At 44.6% G+C, this 13,102-nt stretch overlaps 1 protein-coding gene across 2 annotated transcripts in view; it reads right to left on the bottom strand.

Moving 5' to 3' along the window:
• The window catches only part of TMEM255B (transmembrane protein 255B), a 79,169-nt gene that overhangs the window by 10,376 nt on the left and 55,691 nt on the right, over positions 1-13,102 (bottom strand). For both annotated transcript variants that reach the window (XM_063347397.1, XM_063347488.1), the window contains 3 exons: positions 10,095-10,175; positions 5,685-5,770; positions 2,577-2,736 (listed from right to left, as the gene is read on the bottom strand). In XM_063347397.1, coding sequence (XP_063203467.1) covers positions 2,577-2,736; positions 5,685-5,770; positions 10,095-10,175 — 327 coding nt within the window. The remainder of the gene's footprint in view (positions 1-2,576; positions 2,737-5,684; positions 5,771-10,094; positions 10,176-13,102) is intronic.

The following is a 13,102-nucleotide window of genomic DNA, read 5'->3' as shown; positions in this document are numbered from 1 at the left end:
TTTTCTGTCCAGGAAATGCGATGGGTTTAGAGGACATGGCACTATTTTGCAAACTCTCCCCTTTGTAACATGTTTTGGCTGCCAGCGTTCCCCAGAGATAAACATGATGTTTTTTGTTTGACTAGTCAGCCTGGCCCTATGTTTTCTGGAAGTCAACCTCAGACCAGTGCCCTGAGGCCTTTCAGCGGGATTTGCAGCTCTCCCTGCAAAATGCCAGTGAGCATTTCTGTGGGAAGGTGACATCCTGAAAGAAAGAAAATTGTTCTCCCACACTTTTCAAAGGTTTCTTTTTTTTTTCCTATTTCAGTCCCATGCCCCTCTCTTTTCTGCTTAATGTTTTCTTGGCCCCTGTCTTCCTCTAAGAGTTACTCCTTCCCTAACGAAAGCGAGCAAATTAGCAAACCAGCTTTGGTAAATCACTCAAAAGGACCCTGAAAAAGCACAGGCAGGAGCAAGGAGCGGTCATTGCATGTTGGATTGCTGCTTTAGCAACGCTTCCACAAGCATAGCATGGCTCCCATGCTGACGTAACAAACTCATCTTTCCCTTAAACTAGCGAGGGTTTTCTTTCCCACTCCTGCTGCAGAGGAGGCATTAAACAGCTTATTCAGATCAGGTTTTTAGCTGGAGCCCCAACAAACAGATTTGCTCCAGTTCAGCCCCAGGGGGAAGCTGTATGTCCACTGCTGCTGCAATTTCCTTGCACAGCTTTATCCTGGTCAGAGGACCCAGAGTTTGACCCAGGCTTTGCCTTCCAGCATGGGGAACATGTCAGGTCACGGAGACCCCAGTTGTCCCAGGAATGTCTGCTCGGCTTGGCGTCCCTCGCAATCAGTGCAGCGATGGCCCCCGTGCAGCAGAGACGTGCCTGGGTTGGAGCTCACCCTGCTATGAAGCGTCAGCCCAAATCCCATGTAAACCTCAATTTGTGTGAGACAGATTAGGTGGACTCAGATTAGGTGCACCCTTCCCCATCTCAGAGGAGCACTAGCAACTCCCACGGCTGCCCTTGGTGGAGGCACTGGCACCCATCTGCCAGGCAGGGGAAAATACTTAGCAGCACTGGAAAGCTGCAGTGCTCTACCAAGGACTTACTGTAGATGATGCCTGCCTTCCCCTCCCCATGTAGCGGCTCTTCCCCTCGTTTCCCACTGTGGTTGTTTCTGCTGCCCTTCTGCCATTGCTCCTCTCACAGGGAGGGGATGAATTAAGCTGGGAAAGCTGCTTCCACTCTCTCCTGTCAGGCAGCCACGACTCTTTACTGGCTGGCTGCAGTTTGTTATCAACCCCTTAAGAGTCCCCTCACATAAAGAACGGCTCAGTTGCACATTTCTTACATGCGAAGGCTCAGTGCGCTTATTTGCCTTAAGCTAGAGAGGGGAATAGTTACAGCAAAAGTTTTGCAACTCTTAACAAAGGTGATTTTCCAATAATTCCTGTGGCCCTGCTCTGTCGCATGGTTTTAAGCACCCAACACAGGTTGTAGATAGCCTGGACATGCTTGCTAGGGATGCTGGGTGGTCAGAGCAGGGCCTGGGTGGCCTCCAGTCTGACTTGGCTCACTGGCTGCCAGCTATGAGCAGCCCTTTCCCTCTAGTCTGTCTCCCCAGAGTATATCTCACCCAGCTCTCTTGCTCCCTTTTCCTTGCTCCATCCATCTCTTATTTCCTTTCGCCTGTCTTTCTATTTACTTTTCTCCTCTGCAATAGCCACCAGAAACATAATGGATCTAAGACGACTTATGCTACTGCCATACCTCCCTTCTGCTCCTGCATTTCCCCTCCATCCCCATGCCTCTGCCCGTTCCGTTTGGAAGCTCTTTGGGCTGGGACCACTACTCTTCTGAGCGCTTGGTAAATTATGAGCCACTTGGTTGGTCATTAGGCACCGCTTTAGCAAACATGACCACTGGCAGTGATAATCCCTGGAATTATCCCTTCAGCCTTCCAACACGTCAGAAAATCTAGGCAGATGAGGCACTGTATCACAGAATCTCTCCTAGGACACAGCCTCTTCTGAATGCACTGGTGCACAGCAGCACGACATGGTGGTGTGGCACAGGCAGCAGTTAGAGGGGTGGCGTTCCTTAGTGAAACAAAAGAGGAGGTTAATGTGACCTGAATACAACTGTTCAAATAAAAACTTGACTGATACTTCAGAGTTAATCCCCATTCTTGGGAAAAGAACTATATAAGGTTAAATAGTCACGCACAGGACTTGAGTTTTCCATGTTAGCTACAAACTAGCGTCCTCGAACCCTGCGCTGGCCCACAGGTTCAGTGGTGAATTGGAATAGAAAAAAAAAAAAAAGGAGGCCACTAAGTGAATTACCAGCATCTGTTCACACAGATGCCTGATATTTCCCTTCCATTCACGTATTGACCAGGCTTGACCTAGTTTGTTGTGAGCAGCTGGCAACAGCTTAGCCTAAAGATGTGACTCCAGACTCCCAGATCACACAGGAAACATGTTTAAATTGCCTCCTTCGTACACTTATGCTTCCTTGGTTTTAACCCACTTAATAACACCAACAAGCACAGAAGTCCGCACACAAGGCAAAAGACTGTGAGCCTTACCATGTCTTTAAATGCCCCAAGAATGGCTGCCGTAATAATCCCCAGAAACAACCCGATGATGTTGAGGACTGTGGAGGACCACAGCAGCCTATACAGGTGAACCACGTCCTGACAGCTGCTCACGCCGAGAAATTCATAGTAGCTGGAAGACTGCTCTGAACTGAAAGGGAATGCAGACAACGTCACTGCTGTGGGAATGGTTTTGCACATAATACAGGGCACCAGAGGATCTCAATCCCTCCTGCTCACTTTCCTCTTTGGCAAAGTACTTCATCCATGCTCCCACCAAACACTGCCCAGGTGAACTGGAGAAAGCTCTACTGTTGACAAAAATTTGCCCTGCTAGTGCCAGCATTAAACATGTGGTCCAACTAATACCAACCCTAGTTTGGCTGACCAGTGTTGTGCACCAGCAGGGACTAGTTGGGTGGGTTTTTTTGCTGAGGGTCTCTGAACACAGACATAGTCCTGACATATGGATGTTGCCCTTGTGATTTAGCTGCCAGCTAAAGCATGCTTAGCACTGCTTTTTTTTTTTTTTTTTTTTCCCCAGCTCACCTGGAAATCCGCTGGCATCTCTGAAACTGGGGAAAACAAGTTGCTTAAGCATTAATTCAACCACAGAAAGTGAGATTTTGCCAGCTGGCGACATTTGTTTATGTTGTCTGTGGTTCCAAATTAACAGATGCAATGCAGTACAGTATAAATATGTGCCTTTACACTATGGATTGTACTATCCAGAAATTTTTGTTTGTTTATATTTCTACACTGCACTGGTTATTGCAAATGAGGCATGTTGTGAAGCCAATCCTCATTGTCTTGCCGAAAGTCAGAAATACCCTACTGCAAAATTTGAAACCACAGTTTCCTGCAGTTCTTTCCAGTACCTGCCTTAATGCTAGCCCACTAATGAGCTCCTAGAGCAGCTATTTGAGTTGGAAAGATTTTTTAAATGCCAGGTCTGTTTTTGCACTCAGCTTCTGGTGCTCACTCTTCTGTTCCTCCATCCCCAGCACACAGGGCAGCAGTGGAGATGGTGGTTAGGGAAAGCTCTGCAGAGGAAGGTAGCAGCGTGGAGAAACCCACAACATTTCTGGGAAGAACCAAGCCAAGCACTGTAATTCCTGGAAATGTTCAATCATTTGTTGTGGGGCACGGTTCTGGCACTCTGGATCCGCTACTGGTGAGTTTACTTGGGCCCTATCATGGGCACAGATGTTGCTTACCTAAATAAACCTATATTTAGGTTTATTTAGCTTCAGCTGCTGTGAGGCTAAGGAAATCTGACCTGCGATCCTGCCTGCATACTGGTCCATTGCATGGATGACACCAAGTCACTTCATGTCAGCGTATCTCCTCCTACTTCTCTCTAGCCATCCTGTGAGCTGGAATTGCCAAATCTGTAGAGCAGCAAGACTACTTCTTTACCCTGTATTTGTCCGTGCCAGTGCCATAAGATCTTGCTGTCCAGTGTGGATTGCTGACAATGGCAGAGCACACACATTTAATTATAGCATGGAATATATCGTCATCAGTCCCAGGTGTTTCAGACAAACCCAATGTCTTAGAAAAATGTCACGGAGGATCTCCATCTGGAGGAGTATTCCTGATCTCTTCTTGTTGTTACCTTATACTTGAAGAGTTTCAGTCACTTTATTTGATAACTCTGAATGCTTTCACCCCTTTAAGACCCCTGTTCTTCTCTGTATTGGATCGTGCTGTTCGATTCAGTGTCAACGTGCAGCCATTAGTTGTGTACCATGGAAGAAAGCATTCCCAGTGTAAACATATTGCATTGCAACTATGATGTTCCATCGTTTCTCTATCATAGAAAGGGTACCAAAGTTGTGCATACTTTACCTTTCCCATGTAATTTGTTTTGTATGCCTCCATCATGTCCAGATTTCCAGATTTAATATTTCTTACACAAGCAGAAAACTCTAACTCGCAGGGGATTTTAATCCACTCCACAGGCCTGCACTCACTTTGTGCCTCTTATGCACATGAGAAATATGCATGCATAGATGACTTTCTTCTAGTCCCAAATTTAATTTTGCTTCTCTAGTTACATCAGGATCTGGACAAGAACTACTCTTTTATACAGAAGCCTTAGGTAGAAGTCTCATGTGACAGCCTCATTCCTCTACACTTAAAATGTTTATGTCTGGCAGCATGCTACCAAAAGCTTACATAGGGCTGCTAGGATGTGAAAAGGAGGCAAAACCAAAAAAATCCATGAGACGTAAGAAGGAAGAAAGATGAGAAATACATAGAGGGAAAGAAAGAAGAGTGACTGTGGGTGAACTGCAGAAGGCTGCAGAGTTTGCATGAGAGTGCATGGTAAGATGATGCTGAGGGAGCATTTCTTGTATGTGGTAAGACATGATGCTGCCTGCAGTCAAAATCTCTATGTGCCAGATGGCCAGTCAGTTGTGCGAGTTCATTTCATCTGTCTTCCATGTTATAAACCCTTGGACTTCGCTGTGATGTAGTTTTTCTAACCGCCTTTTTTACTCCTGCTAAATCACTGCACTGCAACCCTGTGCTAAACTTCAGCTGATCTTCATAAGCATATCCAGACATTTCCTCTCTTATCTTCTGACATCTCGTGCTTTGGTAATGATGAAGTCAAAAGGACAGCTTCAGAAAACACTCACAAGACCCTCTGCATCTGTCCTATGACAATTTAGCAAAATCCCATGCCTACTGAGGCTGTTGCTAACAACAGAGCTCTGCATATGCCTACAACATGATCTCTGCCTATGAGCACCTACGTTCCTATTCATTTTGTTTCCCCCAGTTTGTTAGGAAAAAAACCTGGATTCACTGAATCAGGGCTGTGACCGAGTGGTCAATTTCAATCACACAGCAAAGAGCTTATGGGCATATTTAAAAAAAAAGAAACTGAAATAATGCCCACAGTAATATGCAACCCTTGACGACTTCTCTGCTGGCATCAGGACTTCAATCCCAGAGGAACTGGATTGCTCAGCATACAAGCCCCTTGTGTTCCTTCTCCAGGCCTGAGCCCCCGCCCTCCATTATTTAAGAGAAGGGACAAACAACCAAGTATTTCTCAGAGGCCATTGGCTGCACACAGGTACTTACTTCTCACAGTTGTACAGGTCACAGCAATAGCACGTGTTACTCTTTACTTTCAGCTGGCACTTGCTGTTTAAGTTATAACATGTCACCTGCCGAAAAAGAAGAGACTGACTTTCATTCTCAGTATTTCAGTGTTGTGTGAATCATCCTACTGACCACAAAGAAACAGCTACTGCGATGTCAGGTTCTATTACATGTTGTGCAGAAAGATTCTGAGATTCCAAAATCCACAACTGCAGGGTGGAAGGACATGCCTGAGCTCCCAGGAATTTCATTCATAGAATCATAGAATCATAGAATGTGTTGGGTTGGAAGGACCTTTAAAGGTCATCTAGTCCAACCCCCCTGCAGTAAGCAGGGACATCTTTCACTAGATCAGGTTGCTCAGAGCCTCATCAAGCCTGGCCTTGAGTGTCTCCAGGGATGAGGCCTCCATCACCTCTCTGGGCAACCTGTTCCAGTGTCTCACCACCCTCATTGTAAAGAACTTCTTCCAAATGTCTAATCTAAACCTACCCTGCTCTAGTTTAAAACCATTGCCCCTCTTCCTATTGCTACATGACCTTGCAAACAGCCCCTCCCCGGCTTTCTTGTAGGTCCCCTTCAGGTACTAGAAGGCCACTATTAGGTCTCCCCGGAGCCTTCTCTTCTCCAGGCTGAACAACCCCAGCTCTATCAGCTTGTCTTCATAGGAGAGGTGCTCCAGCCCTCTGATCATCTTTGTGGCCCAAAGGCCATCAGGCCATCAGCCTCATTCAGGACATCAGGCCCTGAACCTCGGGGCATTTGCACTATGGAGCCCAGAGCCACCAGCATTGACCTGCAGCCATGGCTGCCAGAGTTTTCAAGCATTTTGCTTTACTGCCTGCTGCTATTTTCTGAAGACCCAGAGTGTGCAGCTGTGAGATGTGGATCCCTACAGCTGTGACGCAGGGACCATGGGTCTTGAGAGATACTGCACAGCAAGCCACTGAAGTGGGTAAGAATACCACGCCATTATAGTGGGGAAATGGGCAAAGAAGCCAATTTAACTGAACAGCTTCCAACAAATGGGAGCTCTCTCCTTTCAGTAACACCCTCCTGAAGAAGCAAATAATTAGGAACAACAACGAGAAGAACAATCTCCAAGCCCACAAACAAAACCACTCAGAAAAGATCCAAGCACTCCAGCAAATAAGTACCGTTTACTGGAGGCTCTTGAATAGAAAACTGAAAAGGTTTATTTGTGTGCACAGGAATTGCAGGGAGGGACAGATGTTAAAACAGCAAAGGTAGGCACACGTAAGCCACTCTTCATCAAGATAAGAAATCATTTTAATGACTCCTTGAGTGTGGTAAGCATTAATCACTTCTATTTCACACCACGGGCCAATTGAACTATTTTATATGTAAGGCTTTTTTTTTTCACTGAGATTTTTAGCTTATTGACTTTGAAAGAACTGTCAGGTTTTAAAAGCAAGCAGGACAGAAAGTACATTCTTTCTGTAGTTTTTATTTTGACAGAAAAAATGTAGTGTAACCACTGAGCAGTATTTTTGTTTGCAAAATGCAAATAAAATGTATTATTGAATGGAAAATTCCTCATAATGAAAAAGTAAAAGCAGCATGCTTGGGAATACATGCCTGCTTTCGTAAAGCTCCTGTCAGACAGTTCTGCTTATCCATGAATGTGTTAGTCTGTGGGATGCCCTCCACAGGAGATGTTAAACCAGATGTTTCTCAGCTCCGGAGTTCTGGATCTGTGCATCCTTTTTAGTGTGAAAACTGCCACTGTTGCTGAGTCTGTACTCCTCACGTGTTTGATCCCAGCAAAAAGGAAAGCCTTAAACACACACACTCAGCAGCAAAGTAAGTTAATTTTGCAGCTGGTCTCAGACTTGCCGCACTTGTCCTTAGCAGGATTTGCTTGAGAGTGACAAAGTTAAAGTTAAAAGGAAGTTAAAATGATGCCTTGGGATTGCTTTGCTGCCCAGGACAAGGCTACACCTGCAGTCCGTGTCTCACACAAATCATCTCTTCTAACCCAAAATAGAAGTTAGGTTATACAAGGACAGTCTTAGTCTAGGTTGCAGTCTGGAAATGGAGCTCCCAGTTGTCACAAGGAATATCTCACCCTGAGATAGGACCTCGTTCCATCAACCTCGTTCTGTTGCATCTGAACTTACTGGAATTTGACATAAGGGCTTTGTTGGCCAGAAGTCACGTTCAGCTGCAGCGGTCCTCAGCCTGAGCTGCAGTTTACTGCAGGAGAGGAGCACGCTACCATCGATGACTGTGTCAGCTTAGTCAAGATCCAGCTCAGAAGTGACTGAAACATCACACCTGGCTGCTTCTCAAAGCAGTTTGAAAAACAGTCCCAGAGTAGAGTGTGCCAATGCCTCTGCTTTGCTGAGGATGCCCTAGTGCTTTTGCACAGAGTGGAACTTAAGACTTTGGTTTTGCCCCCCTGTATGTGGGCAAAATGACCTGCATAGTTAAAATACCCTTTTCCCATTACTCATCGGAGGGCTTCATAAGATGGAGTGGGCTGCTTAAAAGGCAGTTCATCCTGATGAATGGCTTTGGGGACACTTCTGATAGGAAATAAAAGTAATTTTCCCCTCTCCAAGCATCAGTAAGGCCAGTTTGCTCCTTTTCTCTGCAGAAGGTTAGAAGTACTTAAGAGGGAGATCGGCAAGATCTTAAACATGGTTTTAGCTGCTTCTGGACTATTAAATTATCGGTTAAGGGAATTACTGTAGCTGTCTATTTTTATCACTGCATTTTTAAAACACGCAAAGAGCAAGGCACTCCTTTTTAGGAGAACAGTGAATGAACCAAAATAAACAAATTACTGTGCGGTGTGAGCAAGGGTGGTGAAAACAGGCCATTTGTGGGTATTTTGTGTGTCAAGACCTATTATTTCATTTTAGTGACCAGACGTTTAGTTTTTTCATGTTCTGGCTGTTTGTGCCTGTCCACCCCCTCAGCATAAATTGAAGAGATGTTCTCAACTCATGGTAATTGCAAGAAAATCAAATTCTCTCTGCTTTGAGCAAAGAGAAGAACTGAACCAGGCAAGCTACATGAGCTGGAGACCGCTCTCAGGCTAGAGATGGTGATCAAAAGGAAACTTGCACCCAGTAAAGAATCTGCCTTCCTAGTTAGGTGTTCGTCTGGCATGCAGAGCATGTCCCCTGCTCTCTAGCTGGCTAACTTTGGAAAAGCAAAAGCCAAGTTCAAATACCACAGATCATTAACTCTAAATTAGCACATGCTGACTCTAGATCAGTGGGCAACCAGACAAGAATGTTATTGCAAACTAACTACACTTTTAAAAGATACGTGGGTTTTTTTTTTTGCCTGAATAGAGCAAGGAGCTCTTTAGACATTCAAAGAATCTGCAGAGCTGGGGAAACCTGTCTGTCCAGAAGCCCGAGGCTGGGGTCACCTCCAGGGAGTTGTGGTCAGTGTGAAGCCAGCTACGCACCTATCACAGGGATTAGAGGCATTTCTCAGGACATGTCTGTGTCTGAGTGTCCATGCACACTTTAGAAGAGGGTGGAGTGAAACTTACAGGCAAGGGTGTTGTCACAGGTCATAAGTTTGTCCGGGTAGGCCTTTAGGCAAGGAGGTCAATGAAATATTTTTGTCATAAATTTCTGGAATCAACAATGGGGTGCCCTAGCAGCAAGATTTAAGGAGTATCAGCTGCTTAACCTGGTAATATACTTTGCTAAGCTGTCTAGAATTATTAACGGTAACGCTCCCCATACACTTTTTCTTAGCCATGGGAGGAATGGTGATGAAGGACATCTGGCTTTTTGTAAGTTATACCACTGTTTAGCTGTTCTCAGTCCTGCTCTGTTTGATTTTCTTTTCACTCCCACCAATTTACCACAATAATAAAATGAAAAATAGGAAAACAAACTAAATCTGTATTTCTCAGGAGGCTAGCCATTGGGGTATGGCACTTTTCCTACCATGTTAATGTCACTGAGGTAATAAAGAAGCTGCATTCAAACCGCTGGCAAATACAGAAAAGATCTGAAGTCTTTTGGACAATGCAAATGGATTCATTTAGATATTTTCTATTCCACTTCAAGTCTACAAAAACCTCCTTAGAGAAAGATGCCAATGTGACAAATACATCCCAGACAGCTAATATACAGTATAGATGGACTAGGAATCATTCCAGTCCCAGAGTAATGTACTGGATAGAAACACTGATGATGACTCAAAACCTCACTGGCTGTAAGGATTTGCAATCATCAGAGGCTTGGACAAGCGGGGAGTCACTTGTGTGAGAAAAAAAAAGTTGGTTTTCTATCAACTTGTGACCTACATGCGCAGACATACTCTCAAACACCTCCCTCCTCCCCAGCCCCTCAAAGCACAGCAGAAACAAGGGTGTGATGAGGTGAGTTTGTTTACCTCTGTCTGGTAGGCGTCATACAGGAATCCTATTCCACTTGAATAAAACTGGCACCTTTTGTTATACAAAGGTCTGGGTTCCTGTAAAGAGAAAAATAGTCAAAAAAAGTCCTCAGTGTGGAGGAAGCGTGAAGGCACCACGTCCCATGTACCCATGGTGCAGATGCTTACACCTCTGTGGAGCTGAAGCCAATGCAGACACTTGGGCAAGCGGCTCACACACCCCCATGTTGGCTTTCTTTCCAGAATGGCTCTCCTCAGAGTTACATTTTCCTTCCTCAGTCTGCCACTAAGCTATGTGACTATCATTTATTTCTCTCTGTACTAGTCGGGTCTTTTAAGAAGACATCACCCCTGGCGTTTAACCCCTTCCTTCCCTGATGTCAAATAGTACTGCTTTATGAGAACGGTCCAGTCACTCTTTTTCGTGGTACAGTTTCTTACTTAGCACAAAGATTTAGTTTGCTATTTGTCTTCCAGATACGGCACTTTCCTTTTTAAAGGATTTCAACAATTTCCATAGTGAAAACTAATTAAAATAGCTAATACTTTAAGCATTCCACTTACTACTCACACTTCAAACCCCAAAAGCAAAACAAAGACTAATGAAAACATGAAGTCATAAAGGGGAAGTAATTTGCATCAAGTTTTTTTTTTTGCCTTATTTTCCTATGTGTATTGCAAAATGTACATTCATTGCTCGTATTTCATATTTTGCTTGTAACGGTTCCCACAAATTGATATAAAGGAAGAACGCAGTGAAATATTCTTGGCCAGATGCAAGATGTGCGTTCCCAAACTTGGTGAATGGCCACTTGGAGGCTAGAGACTGCACACCTCAGCCAGTTTCAGGACTACACCATATTTGCCTATGGAGGATTTGAGACTGAAGAGTTCTCTGTGATCAGGCATCATTCCCAAATGAAAGTGCAGGAATTACTTACGTTAGCAAAAAAAGTCTTTCTCAACTTCCTGCCACTTATCTAGTCCTACGTCATGATTTGTGACTTCAAAGCACTCAGGTGCTCTCCAGCATGTCAGTCAGACCACTTCCAAGAGAGAAGATGGAACCCATTGTGTGCCACCCCCTCTTTCCATGCTAACTTACAGGCAAAGTACTACTTAAGTTGTTAGCAAAAATCTGTGCTGATTAACTTCCACTGCATTTTAAAGCTTTACGAAACATCCAGGAACACTCCAGAAATTGCAGAAAGATCTGTACTGATTAAGATCACTTCTGAGTGTTCTATGCTTGCTGGATAACGAAGTGTGAACTGTATAAATCTGCTGACCCAAAATACATAATCAGTAAAAATGCTGAGCTAAGCAGGAATGCAGACAAGTCAACAAATAAAGCTCATCCATCAGCTTGTTTGCCTTTCTCATTACTCTGGCAAACTGAAAGAAGTTTTGGACACCAACTCCTAAGGGTTAGGGAAAGGTTAGCTTCCTGCATCCAAAATTATTTACTTATATCACACAAGTGTAAGAAAAAATGCTTCAGTAATTCTTTTTCTCTAGAGGAAAAGCAAATACCACACAAACAGCATGCCACTAGGACTAGGACAACATTCTTCCATAGGCCTGGGAAAGCACTAGCCTTTAGCCATGACTTCCAGGGACAGATCTGGTTGGAAGGACTAACAGGACTGTAGTTTCTTTGCTAGCACAGCAAGCATAGGAACAGTCACAGGCTGTGCTGCCCTTTTGCAGAGAATTACACTCCAACCCTGATTTCATCTGTTGCATGGGGATGAAATGACAGAGAAGGGGAATGAGCAGTAGGAATGGCTTTTTCTACCATGAGGAGCAAATCCATGAAAAACTGCTGTCCATCATATTCACAGCAATAACAAGTTTCAGCTTGATCCTGGAAGATCTTGGAAGGGGGCAATGGTCAAGGGCATGGAGCCCAAGTGGTGTTCTCAATCCTGTTGGTGAGGAGAAATGGCTTGAGGAGGGCTGGGTGGATCCAGCAGGTCAAGAACTGGCTGTACATCTGGTGTCGGGAAAAGGACTTTGGCTTTTATGACCATGAGAGGATCTTTCATGAGCCAGGAGTTTTTGGAAGAGATGGGATCCACCTAACTAATTAGGGCAAAAGCATTTTTGCCCATAGTCTAGTCAATCAGTGACAAGAGCTTTAAGTTAGGAGCAACAGGGGAGAGAGATGAGGACCAACAATCAAGTGAGGAAGTAGTGGACGAACGACTCAAGTGAAGTGAACAGGGTGATGTGGACAAAAGAAATCTCACAATCAACATAACAGGGCTAAATGGGGCCCACTTCAAGTTTATGCACATGGATAAGGAAGCATCCACAGGACAACACAAGGAAAGGTCTCATCCCTTTCTGGGATGCTTAGCACTCTTTGAAGTGTCTGTAGACTAACACACACAGTCCAGAGAACAGACAGTTTGAGGTTTGTGTGTAGTCACAGGGCAATGATCTCATTGGGATCACAGAGACATGGTAAGATAGCTCACAGGACTGGAGTGCTGTCATGGATGGATACAGGCTTTTTCGGAAGGACATGTAGGATGGCGGAAATGGGGAGTTGCTTTTTATGAGAGAAAGCAGCAAGAATGCATGGAGTTCTGTTTAAGGACAGATGAGGAGCCAGCTGAGAGCTTTTATGTCGGTATTAGAAGCCAGACCAAAATGGGGAATGTTGTGGTGGGTGTCTGCTACAGACTGCCTCATCAGGACAAAATAGATGAGGCCTTTTCAGACAACTGGAAGAAGCCTCACACTCATCATAGAATCATAGAATCATTTAGGTTGGAAAAGACCCTTGGGATCATCGAGTCCAACCATCAACTCCACTCTACAAAGTTCTCCCTTACACCATATCCCTTAACACCACATCTAAACGACTCTTAAACACATTCAGGGATGGTGACTCAACCACCTCCCTGGGCAGCCTATTCCAGTGTCTAACCACTCTTTCTGTGAAGAATTTTTTCCTAATGTCCAGCCTAAACCTACCCTGCTGCAGCTTGAACCCA

Source organism: Chroicocephalus ridibundus, chromosome 1, assembly GCF_963924245.1.
Source record: "Chroicocephalus ridibundus chromosome 1, bChrRid1.1, whole genome shotgun sequence".
Classification (NCBI taxonomy): Eukaryota; Metazoa; Chordata; class Aves; order Charadriiformes; family Laridae; genus Chroicocephalus; species Chroicocephalus ridibundus.
Note: the sequence above shows the minus strand (reverse complement) of the source record. Positions and strands in the feature narration are given on the sequence as shown.